This window comes from Xiphophorus hellerii, chromosome 24, assembly GCF_003331165.1.
Source record: "Xiphophorus hellerii strain 12219 chromosome 24, Xiphophorus_hellerii-4.1, whole genome shotgun sequence".
Taxonomy (NCBI): domain Eukaryota; kingdom Metazoa; phylum Chordata; class Actinopteri; order Cyprinodontiformes; family Poeciliidae; genus Xiphophorus; species Xiphophorus hellerii.
The window spans coordinates 4,655,119-4,675,686 of record NC_045695.1 but is presented as its reverse complement, the minus strand read 5'-3'; the positions used below and the strand labels follow the sequence as shown (position 1 = coordinate 4,675,686).

Here is a 20,568-nt window from a genome sequence, read left to right as displayed (position 1 = left end):
TGCTGGTTTGGACTACGAATATGCATCGCTGTAGTTCTATCTATCCTCAGTTGAAACAGATCAGGACTGAACTGGCCTTTAGAACTACCTGCTGCTATGGGCTGTATATAACTGATTTAACTCAGTAACTGTTACACATGGGATTAGTTTTGAACTTTAAAATGAAGCTTAACAAAAATTTCACAATAAAAGCCTTGAATATTTTTACATCATGTAATTGCTCTTTTTGGCTTTATTTGACTTTTTCATCCAAAGCACTGTTACACATGGTATTAGTTTGGCCCATTAAAATGAAGCTTAACAAAAATTTCAAAATAAAAGCCTTGAATATTTTTACATCAGGAAATTGCTCTTTTGAGCTTTATATAACTGATTTAACCCAGCAATTGTTACACATGTGATTAGTGTGGCAATTTAAAATTAAGCTTGATGAAAATTTCAAAATAAAAGCCTTGAATATTTTTACATCAGGTAATTGCTGTTTTTGGCTTTATGTGACTTTTTCATCCAAAGCACTGTTACACGTGGTATTAGTTTGGCCCTCTGAAATGAAGCATACTGAACATTTCAAAATAAAAGCCTTGAATATTTTTACATCAACTACTTGCTTTTTCAGCATTATATAACTGATTTAACCCAATGACTATTACACATGGGATTAAAATAGACTGTTTTGCATGAGCAGCAGATAGATCCTCTATTGCACATGTGTCAAACTCAAGGCCCGCGGGCCACATGTGGCCGGCTACGTCATTTTATGTCGCCCTCTCCCCCCTACCACCGTTTTACAGCCCCATTGATTGACTTAAAATAGGTTTTGAGCACGAATTGACTACAACCTACATATCCCATAATGCCTTCCGATTCTTACCAACCAACATTACGGCTTCTCGCCACTAGAGTGCAGCAGAGTCACCTCAAGCTGATGATTAATTTTCCCAGCGAATAAAACTGAAAGATCGACAAGCTAACAAGCTAAAGAGCGAAGTCCCGTGATGTTTCAATCGAGGACTTTTACCGTCTACTGCCCCCTGATTTGATGCCACAGCTTCGACTCCATGCAGCTCGTGTTTTGTCCACGTTTGGAAGCACCTATCTGTGCGAACAGATGTTTTCAATAATGACTTTAAACAAGACCAAGCACAGATCGCGCATTACTGACGAAAACCTACACGCCGTTTTGCGGATTGCCACAGAATAGAACTAAAACCAGACATCGACGAACTGACCAGGGGAAAACGGTGCCAGACATCCGGCCAGAAAACATTGGTAAGCACGAACAAACTACATTTAAATAGAATGAATGTAAAACCAAAACGCAGTATACTGGAATATGCATATAGTTTATTGATTTTGCTTGTGTTTTGTTTATTTACAGAACACAACGCAATTTTTAAACTGAGCAGTAATTTTACATCCATGCAAACTCAAATGTAATATTTAAAACTTGAATACATAAAATCAGTTATTTAACAATATGAGGTGTTGTTTAAAAATAAAAAAGATAGCAATTTCTTTTTATTGCAGAGACATTAGATTCTTAAATTTATGGTATTCTTTAAATGTTGTAATTTTGGTTCATTGTAAACTTTACCTGTAAAAAGTTTGTAGAAATCTTTAACATAAGGTCAATATATATTTTTAAACTGTGATATGTTGTGTGTGTGCGTTATTGAAAATTTATATTTGTGACAATCATTAGGTAAATGCTAATGAACTGCCTTCCTGCAGTTTATGAGCATTGAACTGTTACTAAACAGTTCAATGCAAGGTTCATTAGCGTTAGCATTTTAGCTTCAATAAGCTATTAGCTATTTATTTTACTTTTTAGCAATGTTTAGTATACTGAATGGAGTAAATCAATTACAGAAAATATCCTAGTGATTTCCCACATACTGATGAAAGCAATGACGCTAACATTAGCGTTTCTGCTGATTTTAGCTGATGTACTTACTTTATAATACTGAATGGTGCACGTCCGCCTTGCTTAACGTTCTTGCGATTCTCCGCGTGCCACTGATCACGTCGCGGCGTTCTTTAGCGTCGACGCCGATTTGTGGCGTGACGACGCCGGGCCCATGCCCGACGGGCGCGCCTTGGCAGGCCCCGGCTAAATTTCTTCCGAAATTTTCTAGTTGGGGCCTGCCATGCAAAGCAATGGCAGGAACCTATTACTCTACACCCAACAAAGTGTCTCTTTATAATTCTTTATTTTTCTTCCGTAACCGTTAATGCGGCTCATACCGCTGGGTGCACACCTACAAATGAGGTATCAAAACGTGCAGAAAATTCACGCCATTGGAGCTATTACTTCTGGTGGGATTTGGGCTTAACGTGGCGACATAATTCGCAAAAAACTACGAAAAAAACCCCATTATAACTCAATGGGAAAAATCCTAGAAATACCCTATTTTTGAGGATTTGCTGTGTCGTCACAAATTCACCTAGAAATGCCATTCAAATTTCATTTTGTAGATACGTCTGTGATCTCTTCGAAAGTGAAGACGGCTCGTCGATACCAGTTACGGTTTGTCCACAATTTGCCTCTAAGCGACCCAAAGTTTCTCATTTTTCCTAAAGTTAGAGGGCTTCTCTCGCTGATTAGAGTGAGAGATCAAGACAACTTTTTCAACCCAAATCATTTTTGAAATCGCCATCACGGCCACAAATATCGCACGATTAGTATCAAAATCGGTCCTGACATTGATACGCCTGTCTGCTCCGGTAAAATGTTTTCGAAATTTATCTAGACCGTACGGTTTTCTGTCACGGTGCTTCAGAGCAAAGTCATGCGACAGGATTTTCTGAGGCTCTCAGGCTGTCTCACTGACACTTCACACCTTGGTGTGAAACTTATTTAACATAGCAACGGATCTCAAGAGGCTATTGGCTGCTGATTTGGACTACAAATACGCATCATTGTAGTTCTATCTATCCTCAGTTGAAACAGATCAGGACTGAACTGGCCTTTATAACTAATTGCTGCTATGGGCTGTATATAACTGATTTAACTCAGTAACTGTTACACATGGGATTAGTTTTGAACTTTAAAATGAAGCTTAACAAAAATTTCACAATAAAAGCCTTGAATATTTTTACATCAGAAAATTGCTCTTTTGAGCTGTATATAACTGATTTAACCCAGCAATTGTTACACATGGGATTAGTGTGGCAATTTAAAATTAAGCTTGATGAAAATTTCAAAATAAAAGCCTTGAATATTTTTACATCAGGTAATTGCTGTTTTTGGCTTTATTTGACTTTTTCATCCAAAGCACTGTTACACATGGTATTAGTTTGGCCCTTTGAAATGAAGCTTAACAAAAATTTCAAAATAAAAGCCTTGAATATTTTTACATCATGTAATTGCTCTTTTTGGCTTTATTTGACTTTTTCATCCAAAGCACTGTTACACATGGTATTAGTTTGGCCCTTTGAAATGAAGCATACTGAAAATTTCAAAATAAAAGCCTTGAATATTTTTACATCAACTACTTGCATTTTCAGCATTATATAACTGATTTAACCCAATGACTATTACACATGGGATTAAAATAGACTGTTTTGCATGAGCAGCAGATAGATCCTCTATTGCACATGTGTCAAACTCAAGGCCCGCGGGCCACATGTGGCCCGCTACGTCATTTTATGTGGCCCTCTCCCCCCTACCACCGTTTTACAGCCCCATTGATTGACTTAAAATAGGTTTTGAGCACGAATTGACTACAAACTACATATCCCATAATGCCTTCCGATTCTTACCAACCAACATTACGGCTTCTCGCCACTAGAGTGCAGCAGAGTCACCTCAAGCTGATTATTAATTTTCCCAGCGAATAAAACTGAAACATCGACAAGCTAAGAAGCTAAAGAGCGAAGTTCCGTGATGTTTCAATCGAGGACTTTTACTTTTACCGTCTACTGCCCCCTGATTTGATGCCACAGCTTCGACTCCATGCAGCTCGTGTTTTGTCCACGTTTGGAAGCACCTATCTGTGCGAAGAGATGTTTTCAATAATGACTTTAAACAAGACCAAGCACAGATCGCGCATTACTGACGAAAACCTACACGCCGTTTTGCGGATTGCCACAGAATAGAACTAAAACCAGACATCGACAAACTGACCAGGGGAAAACGGTGCCTGACATCCGGCCAGAAAACATTGGTAAGCACAAACAAACTACATTTAAATAGAATGAATGTAAAACCAAAACTCAGTATACTGGAATATGCATATAGTTTATTGATTTTGCTTGTGTTTTGTTTATTTACAGAACACAACACAATGAGGATGTGTGTGAGTTATTGACAGGGTGAAGAGGGATCAGCGTTGTGTTCAAGGACAGGCAACGTCACCTCATTGTTTTGTTCTTATGTGAAATGCATGTTCGTTGCGTAATAAATAACGAAAAAGTTTTGTGAATGAAGTTGAGAGTTAATATCAAAACTTGTTTTTTATTATTTGTCTGCTTATCTTCAAAGCAGACAAAGAATAATTTTCCCAGCGAATAAAACTGAAACATCGACAAGCTAACGAGCTAAACAGCAAAGTTTAGCTGAGCAGTTTAAAAATACTGAGCATATTTTTAAACTGCTCAGTTTAAAAATACTGTAATTTTTAAACTGAGCAGTAATTTTACATCCATGCAAACTCAAATGTAATATTTAAAACTTGAATACATAAAATCAGTTATTTAACAATATGAGGTGTTGTTTAAAAATAAAAAAGATAGCAATTTCTTTTTATTGCAGAGACATTAGATTCTTAAATTTATGGTATTCTTTAAATGTTGTAATTTTGGTTCATTGTAAACTTTACCTGTAAAACGTTTGTAGAAATCTTTAACATAAGGTCAATATATATTTTTAAACTGTAATATGTTGTGTGTGTGTGCGTTATTGAAAATTTATATTTGTGACAATCATTAGGTAAATGCTAATGAACTGCCTTCCTGCAGTTTATGAGCATTGAACTGTTACTAAACAGTTCAATGCAAGGTTCATTAGCGTTAGCATTTTAGCTTCAATAAGCTATTAGCTATTTATTTTACTTTTTAGCAATGTTTAGTATACTGAATGGAGTAAATCAATTACAGAAAATATCCTAGTGATTTCCCACATACTGATGAAAGCAATGACGCTAACATTAGCGTTTCTGCTGATTTTAGCTGATATACTTACTTTATAATACTGAACGGTGCACGTCCGCCTCACTTAACGTTCTTGCGATTCTCCGCGTGCCACTGATTACGTCGCGGCGTTCTTTAACGTCGACGCCGATTTGTGGCGTGACGACGCCGGGCCCATGCCCGACGGGCGCGCCTTGGCAGGCCCCGGCTAAATTTCTTCCGAAATTTTCTAGTTCTTCTTTATTTTTCTTCCGTAACCGTTAATGCGGCTCATACCGCTTGGTGCACACCTACAAATGAGGTATCAAAACCTGCAGAAAATTCACGCCATTCCAGCTATTACTTCTGGTGGGATTTGGGCTTAACGTGGCGACATAATTCGCAAAAAACTACAAAAAAAACCCCATTATAAGTCAATGGGAAAAATCCTGGAAATACCCTATTTTTGAGGATTTTCTGTGTCGTCACAAATTCACCTAGAAATGCCATTCAAATTTCATTTTGTAGATACGTCTGTGATCTCTTCCAAAGTGAAGACGGCTCGTCGATACCAGTTACGGTTTGTCCACAATTTGCCTCTAAGCGACCCAAAGTTTCTCATTTTTCCTAAAGTTAGAGGGCTTCTCTCGTTGATTAGAGTGAGAGATGAAGACAACTTTTTCAGCCCAAATCATTTTTGAAATCGCCATCACGCCCACAAATATCGCACGATTAGTATCAAAATCGGTCCTGACATTGATACGCCTGTCTGCTCCGGTAAAATGTTTTCGAAATTTATCTAGACCGTACGGTTTTCTGTCACGGTGCTTCAGAGCAAAGTCATGCGACAGGATTTTCTGAGGCTGTCTGAGGCTCTCTCCCATGTATTTGAATAGAATTTCAGATCTGGGCACAACATTTCTTTCTCTCATCGCTGTAAATGTTCTGAGTGAGGTACAGATATGAATCTCGGGACTATCGCAGAAGACACATTGCCCTCTCATACGCTCGAAACGCTTTTCGAATATGTATTACGGTTCCCGAACAAGAAGGATTTGTTTCCAATGCTTTTTTGTCAGTAAAACGTGTTTGCTCAAACACACAATTGTGTGTTTGAGAGCTCAGAGCTCAGAGCTCACACCCTGCTGAGACCATTATTTGCCATAGCAACGGATCTCAAGAGGCTATTGGCTGCTGGTTTGGACTACGAATATGCATCGCTGTAGTTCTATCTATCCTCAGTTGAAACAGATCAGGACTGAACTGGCCTTTAGAACTACCTGCTGCTATGGGCTGTATATAACTGATTTAACTCAGTAACTGTTACACATGGGATTAGTTTTGAACTTTAAAATGAAGCTTAACAAAAATTTCACAATAAAAGCCTTGAATATTTTTACATCATGTAATTGCTCTTTTTGGCTTTATTTGACTTTTTCATCCAAAGCACTGTTACACATGGTATTAGTTTGGCCCATTAAAATGAAGCTTAACAAAAATTTCAAAATAAAAGCCTTGAATATTTTTACATCAGGAAATTGCTCTTTTGAGCTTTATATAACTGATTTAACCCAGCAATTGTTACACATGTGATTAGTGTGGCAATTTAAAATTAAGCTTGATGAAAATTTCAAAATAAAAGCCTTGAATATTTTTACATCAGGTAATCGCTGTTTTTGGCTTTATGTGACTTTTTCATCCAAAGCACTGTTACACGTGGTATTAGTTTGGCCCTCTGAAATGAAGCATACTGAACATTTCAAAATAAAAGCCTTGAATATTTTTACATCAACTACTTGCTTTTTCAGCATTATATAACTGATTTAACCCAATGACTATTACACATGGGATTAAAATAGACTGTTTTGCATGAGCAGCAGATAGATCCTCTATTGCACATGTGTCAAACTCAAGGCCCGCGGGCCACATGTGGCCGGCTACGTCATTTTATGTCGCCCTCTCCCCCCTACCACCGTTTTACAGCCCCATTGATTGACTTAAAATAGGTTTTGAGCACGAATTGACTACAACCTACATATCCCATAATGCCTTCCGATTCTTACCAACCAACATTACGGCTTCTCGCCACTAGAGTGCAGCAGAGTCACCTCAAGCTGATCATTAATTTTCCCAGCGAATAAAACTGAAACATCGACAAGCTAACAAGCTAAAGAGCGAAGTCCCGTGATGTTTCAATCGAGGACTTTTACCGTCTACTGCCCCCTGATTTGATGCCACAGCTTCGACTCCATGCAGCTCGTGTTTTGTCCACGTTTGGAAGCACCTATCTGTGCGAACAGATGTTTTCAATAATGACTTTAAACAAGACCAAGCACAGATCGCGCATTACTGACGAAAACCTACACGCCGTTTTGCGGATTGCCACAGAATAGAACTAAAACCAGACATCGACGAACTGACCAGGGGAAACATTGGTAAGCACGAACAAACTACATTTAAATAGAATGGATGTAAAACCAAAACGCAGTATACTGGAATATGCATATAGTTTATTGATTTTGCTTGTGTTTTGTTTATTTACAGAACACAACGCAATTTTTAAACTGAGCAGTAATTTTACATCCATGCAAACTCAAATGTAATATTTAAAACTTGAATACATAAAATCAGTTATTTAACAATATGAGGTGTTGTTTAAAAATAAAAAAGATAGCAATTTCTTTTTATTGCAGAGACATTAGATTCTTAAATTTATGGTATTCTTTAAATGTTGTAATTTTGGTTCATTGTAAACTTTACCTGTAAAAAGTTTGTAGAAATCTTTAACATAAGGTCAATATATATTTTTAAACTGTAATATGTTGTGTGTGTGTGCGTTATTGAAAATTTATATTTGTGACAATCATTAGGTAAATGCTAATGAACTGCCTTCCTGCAGTTTATGAGCATTGAACTGTTACTAAACAGTTCAATGCAAGGTTCATTAGCGTTAGCATTTTAGCTTCAATAAGCTATTAGCTATTTATTTTACTTTTTAGCAATGTTTAGTATACTGAATGGAGTAAATCAATTACAGAAAATATCCTAGTGATTTCCCACATACTGATGAAAGCAATGACGCTAACATTAGCGTTTCTGCTGATTTTAGCTGATATACTTACTTTATAATACTGAATGGTGCACGTCCGCCTCGCTTAACGTTCTTGCGATTCTCCGCGTGCCACTGATTACGTCGCGGCGTTCTTTAGCGTCGACGCCGATTTGTAGCGTGACGACGCCGGGCCCATGCCCGACGGGCGCGCCTTGGCAGGCCCCGGCTAAATTTCTTCAGAAATTTTCTAGTTGGGGCCTGCCATGCAAAGCAATGGCAGGAACCTATTACTATTGTCGGAGAGAAGCGTCTCTTTAATCTTCTTTATTTTTCTTCCGTCACCGTTAATGCGGCTCGTACCGCTGGGTGCACACCTACAAATGAGGTATCAAAACGTGCAGAAAATTCACGCCATTGGAGCTATTACTTCTGGTGGGATTTGGGCTTAACGTGGCGACATAATTCGCAAAAAACTACGAAAAAAACCCCATTATAACTCAATGGGAAAAATCCTAGAAATACCCTATTTTTGAGGATTTGCTGTGTCGTCACAAATTCACCTAGAAATGCCATTCAAATTTCATTTTGTAGATACGTCTGTGATCTCTTCGAAAGTGAAGACGGCTCGTCGATACCAGTTACGGTTTGTCCACAATTTGCCTCTAAGCGACCCAAAGTTTCTCATTTTTCTTCAAATTACAGTGACAGCCCATCTCGGTTCATATCTGGGCACAACATTTCTTTCTCTCATCACTGTAAATGCTCTGAGTGAGGTACAGATATGAATCTCGGGACTATCGCAGAAGACACATTGAACTGTCATACGCTTAAAACGCTTTTCCAATATGTATTACGGTTCCCGAACAAGAAGGATTTGTTTCCAATGCTTTTTTTCAGTAAAGTGTGTTTGCTCAAACACACTTGTGTGTTTGAGAGCTCAGAGCTCACAGCTCACACCTGCTGAGACCATTATTTACCATAGCAACGGAACTCAAGAGGCTATTGGCTGCTGGTTAGGACTACGAATACGCATCACTGTAGTTCTATCTACCCTCAGTTGAAACAGATCAGGACTGAGAACTGGCCTTTAGAACTACCTGCTGCTATCGGCTGTATATAACTGATTTAACTCAGTAACTGTTACACATGGGATTAGTTTTAAACTTTAAAATGAAGCATACTGAAAATTTCAAAATAAAAGCCTTGAATATTTTACATGACGTAATTGCTCTTTTTGGCCGTATATGACTTTTTCATCCAAAGCAATGTTACACATGGGATTAGTTCGGAACTTTAAAATGGAGCATAATAATAATTTCAAAATAAAAGCCTTGAATATTTTTACATCAGGTAATTGCTGTTTTTGGCTTTATGTGACTTTTTCATCCAAAGCACTGTTACACATGGGATTAGTTTGGAACTTTAAAATTAAGCATACTGAAAATTTCAAAATAAAAGCCTTGAATATTTTACATGACGTAATTGCTTTTTTTGGCCGTATATGACTTTTTCATCCAAAGCACTGTTACACATGGTATTAGTTTGGCCCTTTGAAATGAAGCATACTGAAAATTTCAAAATAAAAGCCTTGACATATTTTAGATCAGATAATTGCTCTTTTGAGCAATAAATAACTGATTTAACCCAATGACTATTACACATGGGATTAGTTTGGACCTTTGAAATTAAGCTTAACAAAAATTTCAAAATAAAAGCCTCAACATGCCCCTGAGGTTAGTGCACCGCCGCAGGCAGTGCAATAATATTATTCTGCATTATCTGTTTCTCTCAGGTTAGGGAACTGCCTTGCACAGCAAGGCAGTTCATTAGCATTAGCATTTTGGCTTAAATAAGCTATTAGCTATTTATTGGACTTATTAGCCATGTTTAGTATACTGAATGGAGTAAGTCCATTATAGAGAACATCCTAGTGATGTCCCACATGCTAGTGACAGCAATGATGCTAACATTAGCATTTTGCTAACTACTTGCGTTTTCAGCATTATATAACTGATTTAACCCAATGACTGTTATACATGGAATTAGTTTGGACCTTTGAATTGAAGTTTAACAAAAATTCCAAAATAAAAGCCTTGACATATTTTACATCAGATAATTGCTCTTTTGAGCAATAAATAACTGATTTAACCCAATGACTATTACACATGGGATTAGGTTGGCCCTTTGAAATGAAGTTTAACAAAAATTCCAAAATAAAAGCCTTTAATATTTTTACATCAACTACTTGCGTTTTCAGCATTATATAACTGATTTAACCCAATGACTGTTATACATGGAATTAGTTTGGACCTTTGAATTGAAGTTTAACAAAAATTCCAAAATAAAAGCCTTGAATATTTTTACACCAGCCACTTGTGTTTTGAGCATTATATAACTATTTTAACCCAAGGACTATTACGCATGGGATTAGTTTGGCCCTTTGAAATGAAGTTTAACAAAACTTCCAAAATAAAAGCCTTGAGAAAATTTTAAATCGTACCGAATGGTGCACGTCCGCCTCGCTTAACGTTCTTGCGGTTCTCCGCGTGCCACTGATCACGTCGCGGCGTTCTTTAGCGTCGACGCCGATTTGTGGCGTGACGACGCCGGGCCCAAGCCCGACGGGCGCGCCTTGGCAGGCCCCGGCTAAATTTCTTCAGAAATTTTCTAGTTATAGTTCTTTATTTTTCTTCCGTAACCGTTAATGCGGCTCATACCGCTGGGTGCACACCTACAAATGAGGTATCAAAACGTGCAGAAAATTCACGCCATTGTTGCTATTACTTTTGGTGGGATTTGGGCTTAACGTGGCGACATAATTCGCAAAAAACTACGAAAAAAACCCCATTATAAGTCAATGGGAAAAATCCTGGAAATACCCTATTTTTGAGGATTTTCTGTGTCGTCACTAATTCACGTAGAAATGCCATTCAAATTTCATTTTGTAGATACGTCTGTGATCTCTTCGAAAGTGAAGACGGCTCGTCGATAACAGTTACGGTTTGTCCACAATTTGCCTCTAAGCGACCCAAAGTTTCTCATTTTTTCTAAAGTTAGAGTGCTTTTCTCGCTGATTAGAGTGAGAGATCAAGACAACTTTTTCAACCCAAATCATTTTTGAAATCGCCATCACGCCCACAAATATCGCACGATTAGTATCAAAATCGGTCCTGACATTGATACGCCTGTCTGCTCCGGTAAAATCTTTTCGAAATTTATCTAGATCGTACGGTTTTCTGTCACGGTGCTTCAGAGCAAAGTCATGCGACAGGATTTTCTGAGGCTGTCTGAGGCTCTCTCCCATGTATTTGAATAGAATTTCAGATCTGGGCACAACATTTCTTTCTCTCATCGCTGTAAATGTTCTGAGTGAGGTACAGATATGAATCTCGGGACTATCGCAGAAGACACATTGAACTGTCATACGCTTAAAACGCTTTTCGAATATGTATTACGGTTCCCGACCAGGAAGGATTTGTTTCCAATGCTTTTTGTCAGTAAAACGTGTTTGCTCAAACACACAATTGTGTGTTTGACAGCTCAGAGCTCAGAGCTCACACCCTGCTGAGACCATTATTTGCCATAGCAACGGATCTCAAGAGGCTATTGGCTGCTGGTTTGGACTACAGATACGCATCATTGTAGTTCTATCTATAGTGGAACCCTCAGTTGAAACAGATCAGGACTGAACTGGCCTTTAGAACTATTTGCTGCTATGGGCTGTATATAACTGATTTAACTCAGGAACTGTTACACATGGTATTAGTTTGGAACTTTAAAATGGAGCATAATAATAATTTCAAAATAAAAGCCTTGAATATTTTTACATCATGTAATTGCTGTTTTTGGCTTTGTATGACTTTTTCATCCAAAGCACTGTTACACATGGGATTAGTTCGGAACTTTAAAATGGAGCATAATAATAATTTCAAAATAAAAGCCTTGAAAATTTTTACATGACGTAATTGCTCTTTTTGGCTTTATTTGACTTTTTCATCCAAAGCACTCTTACACATGGTATTAGTTCAGAACTTTAAAATGAAGCATACTGAAAATTTCAAAATAAAAGCCTTGAATATTTTTACATCATGTAATTGCTCTTTTTGGCTTTATTTGACTTTTTCATCCAAAGCACTGTTACACATGGTATTAGTTTGGCCCTTTGAAATGAAGCTTAACAAAAATTTCAAAATAAAAGCCTTGAATATTTTTACATCAACTACTTGCGTTTTCAGCATTATATAACTGATTTAACCCAATGACCATTACACATGGGATTAAAATAGACTGTTTTGCATGAGCAGCAGATAGATCCTCTATTGCACATGTGTCAAACTCAAGGCCCGCGGGCCACATGTGGCCGGCTACGTCATTTTATGTCGCCCTCTCCCCCCTACCACCGTTTTACAGCCCCATTGATTGACTTAAAATAGGTTTTGAGCACGAATTGACTACAAACTACATATCCCATAATGCCTTCCGATTCTTACCAACCAACATTACGGCTTCTCGCCACTAGAGTGCAGCAGAGTCACCTCAAGCTGATTATTAATTTTCCCAGCGAATAAAACTGAAACATCGACAAGCTAAGAAGCTAAAGAGCGAAGTTCCGTGATGTTTCAATCGAGGACTTTTACCGTCTACTGCCCCCTGATTTGATGCCACAGCTTCGACTCCATGCAGCTCGTGTTTTGTCCACGTTTGGAAGCACCTATCTGTGCGAACAGATGTTTTCAATAATGACTTTAAACAAGACCAAGCACAGATCGCGCATTACTGACGAAAACCTACACGCCGTTTTGCGGATTGCCACAGCACCAGAACTAAAACCAGACATCGACGAACTGACCAGGGGAAAACGGTGCCAGACATCCGGCCAGAAAACATTGGTAAGCACAAACAAACTACATTTAAATAGAATGAATGTAAAACCAAAACTCAGTATACTGGAATATGCATATAGTTTATTGATTTTGCTTGTGTTTTGTTTATTTACAGAACACAACACAATGAGGATGTGTGTGAGTTGGTGACAGGGTGAAGAGGGATCAGCGTTGTGTTCAAGGACAGGCAACATCACCTCATTGTTTTGTTCTTATGTGAAATGCATGTTCGTTGTGTAATAAATAACGAAAAAGTTTTGTGAATGAAGTTGAGAGTTTATATCAAAACTTGTTTTTTATTATTTGTCTGCTTATCTTCAAAGCAGACAAAGAATAATTTTCCCAGCGAATAAAACTGAAACATCGACAAGCTAACGAGCTAAAGAGCGAAGTTTAGCTGAGCAGTTTTCAAATACTGAGCATATTTTTAAACTGCTCAGTTTAAAGATACTGTAATTTTTAAACTGAGCAGTAATTTTACATCCATGCAAACTCAAATGTAATATTTAAAACTTGAATACATAAAATCAGTTATTTAACAATATGAGGTGTTGTTTAAAAATAAAAAAGATAGCAATTTCTTTTTATTGCAGAGACATTAGATTCTTAAATTTATGGTATTCTTTAAATGTTGTAATTTTGGTTCATTGTAAACTTTACCTGTAAAACGTTTGTAGAAATCTTTAACATAAGGTCAATATATATTTTTAAACTGTAATATGTTGTGTGTGTGTGCGTTATTGAAAATTTATATTTGTGACAATCATTAGGTAAATGCTAATGAACTGCCTTCCTGCAGTTTATGAGCATTGAACTGTTACTAAACAGTTCAATGCAAGGTTCATTAGCGTTAGCATTTTAGCTTCAATAAGCTATTAGCTATTTATTTTACTTTTTAGCAATGTTTAGTATACTGAATGGAGTAAATCAATTATAGAAAATATCCTAGTGATTTCCCACATACTGATGAAAGCAATGACGCTAACATTAGCGTTTCTGCTGATTTTAGCTGATATACTTACTTTATAATACTGAATGGTGCACGTCCGCCTTACTTAACGTTCTTGCGATTCTCCGCGTGCCACTGATTACGTTGCGGCGTTCTTTAGCATCGATGCCGATTTGTAGCGTGACGACGCCGGGCCCAGAGCCACGGGCGCGCCTTGGCAGGCCCCGGCTAAATTTCTTCCGAAATTTTCTAGTTCTTCATTATGATGCATTTATATATGTTAGTGCTGACTCAGTCCTCCATTTGTCTTTCTTACTCCGATGGGACAATGGTGTCAAATTGGTGACCACCTGCTCTGAAAATCACATCATGCTTGCTCTATATTCAGATTTCCCTGCACCAAACCAGCTGTGCGTATGATTTACACAATTACATGGCATCTTTGGTCACGTACGCAATAATCAGGCATCATGAATCTTTGGGTTTTATGATGATGAATGGCTTCATCTGAAAGCAAATGTGACTGAACGTTTTGATCATTTGTCGGTCGTTAAAGCTGGTGTACCTTTCCATGGAGGGTTCCCTCCTCCACCCGCTCCTTCTCTCATGGTTGGTGTCATTGTTCATTGAAGACATTAGTGACAGTGAATGTGGGGCTCTAAGTCAGCCCCATCCTTTCATTCTCCCTTTTTAGCCGAGCGCTCCTGTCACCCAGACCCTTTTAATTCCCCCTTTCACCCGTCCGGTGGCCGGCCCCCTCTCTCACTGGTCCTATTGGGGTGCAGACAATGGAAGCCACCCCCTCTACTCCGTTGCCTGACTCACTTGCCTCTTCATCCCTCTCCCCTCCTGTCCCTGGGCTCTTGTAGGCGTCCTGCGTGGTAGAAACTGCTGGCTCCAGGCTGCAGTTTGTCACAGCCGTTCAGCTGAGACTGATTGTGATTGTGGCAGATGGGCCAGAGCTACTCAACCCAGGCAGACCCAAGCACTTCTGTCTGTCCTTTCTGGCCTTCGCTCCCTTGATCTCGACCTCTTCCTCGGTTGTCCCTATCTGTTCCCTTGTCACTGCCTTCTTTTTGTGTGGCGTTGCTCAGCCCAAAACTCAGTGTTTGCTTCAGAGAAGGTGCCTGTCAGATCATTTAACAGCCTGAAGCCGCCTCACCTATCTGACACTGGAATTAGTAAAGCTGGAGCTTTCCGTTGTTTGGAAATGTTCATGTTCTGTGGGCCCTCGAGGCCGCCTCATAACTGGAGACTGATTTGAAACTTGATATTTCCAAGAGCTGTCCTAAAATCATTACTATCTATTTCTTGGCCTGATCCTGTGCTTTTTCTACCAAAATGTTCCTGCGATGTGGTGATAGTTTTATTTGTTATCCCTAAAATTTTAAGGAAATACAAAAAGATCACTGTCCAACTTTGCCCAAATATGTTAGCATTACTCGTCTTAGTAAGCAAAAAAAACCCCAATTTTTTCTGAACATTTCCAGTAAATTTTCTTTAACAACACGAAAACTGTCACATTGTAAGATAGTACTAAGCTGAGACCAAACTCAGATCTAGAGTTGCATCTGACACTCGTATATCTGCATTTGACCCAGTTAGCAATCACTGGACGTTTCAACCCAAAGTTCAATGCGATATGGTTCCATCAGAAACAGTAAAGCTTAAGAAAATACTGGACTTCTTCCAGATGTGCCGTTGTACAAATGCTTACGTTCAAATCAGCAGTGTCTCTTTGCTGTTCAAGCTATCTTCTTCTATTCCGCCTTTAAGCTAATATACTTAAACCCCCAAACCTGTTCAGCCTGAACACTCCTGGAATAAACAAAGGCTTGTGAACTGTATGTTTTGAGTCTTGTCTGCACTCATCCTGAGGCCATGAGGCTGGGTGGAGTAGTCAGTACTGTAAACTGTAATAGACATCTAAAGCCTCATCTGCAGTTCTGACCTTTAACCTCCAAATGCCTTTTCACATGATGGCAACACCAGCCATGTTTCCATCGACATTATCTTTATGGGCTTTTTTGAAGCATAACATCAGAAGAGGTTGATGGAAACAGCAAAATTCAAAAATAACATACTCAGTTCTGCAAAAAAAAAAAAGTTTTCACATCTGCTTGAGGCGGTTTTTGGTTTTTATACAAGAAGTTCATTGGAAACACATTTGTGTAAGTTCCAATGTTGCAAAGCCTCCTATCTACTGGTGGGTATGTACCTTATCAGAGGCACCAAGGGCTCAGAAATTTCTACATCTAAACCTCCAGCTTAGAGCGGAGGACTCTCTCCAAGTTTTTGAGATGTGTAGTTCATGCTGTTAAGCAGCCTTTGCTTTCTGTGTATTACAGCCATGTGTAGAGCCAACATCTGACAATGATGCATTTCCTTTTTTTTTTTCTTTCTGACAACATTGAGCAGGACTTCATAAACCACATCTATCTCTGGGTGGGTTAGCATTAGGGGATCTCAATAGGCCACTTGCCAAAGTGCAAAGATCTATTAGTTTCTAGTGTTCTTCTCAAGATAGCTCGGTCTATGCAGTCGATTAGGTCATGGCATACACGTCCAGGATGGAAACTGGCTTCATCCTGCAAAACTCACAAAGGAAGGAAACCTGATGAACAAAAGAAGAAGTGAAACAATTTGAGTGGAAACAAAAAAACTGATGTACCAAAGTAAAACAGGAATCAGGCAGACTAGAAAGCAGAACAAGAGCATGATCCGAACTACCTGAGAACAGGAACTCAACAGATCCTGAGGAACAACCTTCCAAGTTTATTTACACAGACTTGTAGACACATAGAGGCGTATAAAGGTTGGAATAATTAGTAAACGAGGCCAACATTGAGGCTGAGACCCTTGAGCTGAACATTACAAGCCGGCTGCTGCTTGTCTCTTCATGTCCCCTAGCTGGAGTTTAAGCCCCCCAACCCCTTCACACTGCTGTCACCCCTAAAAAACTCCTCCCTCTGTGTTCAACCCCCACCCCGATCTGGCTTCTCCTCCCCTGAGGACAGAGCCACCTTCGGAGGGGCAGTGGAGCGGTAGCCCTCTCCCTGAACACATGTCAGGCGTCCTGTAAGCCCGGAGAGGAGGGACGCAGTCTCCGCAGTCCGAGGCAGACGCAGAATGAGAGCGGAACAAGAGATGGACTGAGGAGAGAAATATTCAGAGGAAAGATAGAGGCAGCAGGCTGGATGGGCGGGTGGAGGGACGGCATTCGGCGTTGAAGGGGGAGTGTGTTAGCAGCAGAGAGGAGAGTCGTTCTCCACCGGCAGACTGTGGGAGACGGGGAGGGCAGAGGACATCAGAGGAGAGACGCTGCATTGTGGATGTAAACTTTATCATCTGTGGATCGGCGGGGAGCAGCTGCAGAGCAGGAGCAGAGCGTGCTGCTGGATTACCATGCGTGTCCTCTGAATGCACCAGGATGCTGCCTCTCCAGCAGGGTAAGGAGCGCGCTGTCATCAGCACACATGGCATGACTGAACTGCGTTACGGGCAACGCAACAGCTAGAGTATACTGTCATGTAGGTCGATGCTGCACAGTAAGAGGAGCACATGAGTCTCATTCTGCATATTTCACTCAGAATGATCGCCGTTAGCCATTTGCGTGGGGGTGCTGGTTCTGTTGCGACAGTGTGGGGTCAGGTTAAACTCCTTTGCTTCTGATTGATAGCAGAAGGAAGCAGATCTCTTTAAGAAAGACAATCAGTCATTGCAGCGGATTTTAATCTGCAGGAATGCACGTTTCCCTTCCCTCTGCTCCTTTTGTTTCCCTTCCACTCTCTCTGAGGCAGATTAAGTTTTTCAATCCGGCCCACTAATCCCACAGTGAAATGACAGCATCTGAACAGGGTGCGTGTACTGGTAAATGGCTGGGAATGTCCATGATGACGGTCCCTCTGTAATGGTCAGCTCGTGAACTTTTTCCTGAATTAATGTAGCGTGACGTGAAGTCTTCCCTCAGACTCAGCGGGATGGGATGCTCACAGCCAACACACCAAGGATAGCAGAGTAGGATCCTGGACTCCGTCTTGATATTTTTGGCCGACTGTGTTATCTCTAAAAACAGAACTGTGAGGGAGTGTAGAAATAAGGGCATGGGAGAGTATGGGAGGTATCTAGACTCCCAGGCTGGTGTTGACAACATGCCAGACACAAATGCCATTCTGTGGTGGTTTTTTGAGATGGAGTTTGGTTGTTTTTGTTGCTTGGAACTGGTGCTTCTTTTCACAAGAGGAGCCATGTGTGGGATGCCCTTTACTTGTCGGCGATGATCCCTGTAAACTTCTAGAAAGAATAATTTCGTTTTTATTTGTGTTGAATTTGTTATGTCGAGCAACCAAAATCAAATAAAAACAAAACAAAACAGGCATCCAATAGTAGTGATTAGTGATTAGCAGTCATTGCTAATCAAACCTAACATTTGTTTATAAAGTTAGTAGTATATGTAGTAGCCATTGCTAATAGTAGCTAACAAATATTGCTAATAGATGCTAATACCTCCTCAAACTTTGAGTATTTTGATGTCATTCAGAAAAAATCAGCTTAGATTAATAAAAGGTTGAAATGTCTTTCCCAGTCTGTTGACTGATCCTTTATTGATTAAAACAGAATAAAAACTTAAACGGACGCTAACATCGTGCTAAAGTAACATCATGATCCAGGAGAACACGGTGAACTGCTCTCCACTAATGTCAACGTTTACACTCTTAAGAACAGGAGCACATCGAAAGCAACGCCAGCCTCAGAGACGTGACAACAATTAAAGTTCCTCCAAATCGGCTTCCTTTTTCTCAAGTTTAGAGGAATGAATAGCGTTGTCATAGCAGCTTAACAGGACATATTCTAAAATAGTTGCAATCACCTATTGCTAATTGTAGCTATCTGCTTTTGCCAGAAGTAACACTTATAGCTAATAGTAGCTTCAGTAATTAATAATTGTAACCAACACCAACTGTAAATAGTAAGCAACAACTAGTTAGAGCTTTATTGTATAATTGCTAATAGTACCAGCCATCAAAGAATGATCACAACTATGTCAGATATTTATATTATTTTGTTATGTTTCATATTATCTCTAGAATCTGACCTCAGGTTTCAACTAATCTGCAGTCTATTAGACATCTTTAATGCAAATTATCATTCAAACTGGATAATTCATTCAATATATAAACAGCTACTTCACTCTCTAGTACTCTGGACACCCTGGGCTTGAGTTTGGCATTGGTGGACCAGTTAAAGCCTTTATTTGGAGCAGAGCAGCAGGCCGTCGATATCACCATGCCACCAGGGCAGATGTGTTGGAAGGATGGGCAGTTTGAGCCTGCGGCTCTCTGAAACCTACCTGGGGATTACTGGATAAGAGGATTGCCAAGTGGAGGGATTTGATTTTATAGAATTAAAACTGTAATTCTCTTCATCCCGACTACGCAGACGTATAGCTGTTTGTCCACAGAAATATTTCCCACCACTCTGCTGATGTCATATGAAAACTGTAGCATGTGTGTAACAGTAATGGCTCCCAAAATTTGGGTCAAGACCTTATTTGACGTTGTACACCCCCAGTAGAGGAACATCTTCGTGAACCGATTATGTACCCCCAAGAATTGTTACACAAAGTGTAAAAAGTGGTCATAAAATTTTAAAAAATAAATAAAAGTGAATCTACTTATACGAGTAGCCATTTAAAACCTTGGTATTTTATGGTTCAGCAAGACCGCAACACTTTCCTTGTAAAGATATAGATGTGAAAAGTTTCAGACTGTGCCTGGAGCGCCCACTGGCAGCACTCAGGAGGTGATTGTCATCAGCCTTGAAAAGAACCCAGATTAAGGCAATCCCAACCCATCATGCGTTCTATTGTATTTACTTCCACCCCTCTAACTCCTGTCCATCACATCGCCTCTCACTCCTTCACATCCGATTTTCCCAACTTTCCCTCCTCCTCCCTCTGGCCCTCTCCCAGTGTGTGGCGCTCCATATTTGGTGGTCCTCAGCCGGCGTATTGGGTCCAGGTCAAACAGAATTATTAAGGAATGTTCCCTTGTTCAATAGCTGGCCCAGTAGGCCCCGGCATGGGAGCATTTCCCCTCCATTGACGGCCAGAGGACTCCAACTCTGACTGAGAAGGGGAGGACACTCCTTCCAGACAACTTTCCCATATAATTCCTACTGTCTCTGCTGTGTTCACTGGCGCTGTGGAGCCGTAAGCTAGTTTAATGATGTGTACGTGTGAAGCAAATCTCAGGATCTCACCAGCCCAACCGAGCCTTGTTGAGACACTGCTTGTGTGACTGCAGGCCATCCAGCTCAATTAAGGGTGCTTTGAATGCATTCCTCCCTCTCCCCTGCTCGGCATTTATCTCTCCCAGACTAACTGCTTGTGGGATCTCTGAAGGCAGCCCAGTTCTGCTGAGCTCTCTCTTTCCGCAAATGCAGCATCTGAAGACAAAAGCTTGATGAAAAAAAAATGAAAAAAAAGCCAGACTACGTTTTTATTATCACTCAGACAGAAGAAATGATCATCCGGATGAAACGTCGTGCTTTGTGTCTCCCTGAACGCTCACAAG

General features: G+C 39.8%; 1 protein-coding gene across 8 annotated transcripts in view; it reads left to right on the top strand.

The window, feature by feature from the left end:
- Positions 1 to 20,568, top strand: part of LOC116716087 (nck-associated protein 5-like) — a 155,506-nt gene that overhangs the window by 63,789 nt on the left and 71,149 nt on the right. Inside the window, exon 1 of one of the 8 annotated variants that reach the window (XM_032556874.1) lies at positions 17,041 to 17,442. The exons of the other annotated variants lie outside the window; for them this stretch is intronic. Within the exon in view, the coding sequence (XP_032412765.1) occupies positions 17,414 to 17,442 (29 nt within the window). The 5' untranslated portion in view covers positions 17,041 to 17,413. Of the gene's footprint in view, positions 1 to 17,040; positions 17,443 to 20,568 lie in introns of those variants that run through there. 8 annotated transcript variants of the gene reach the window in all.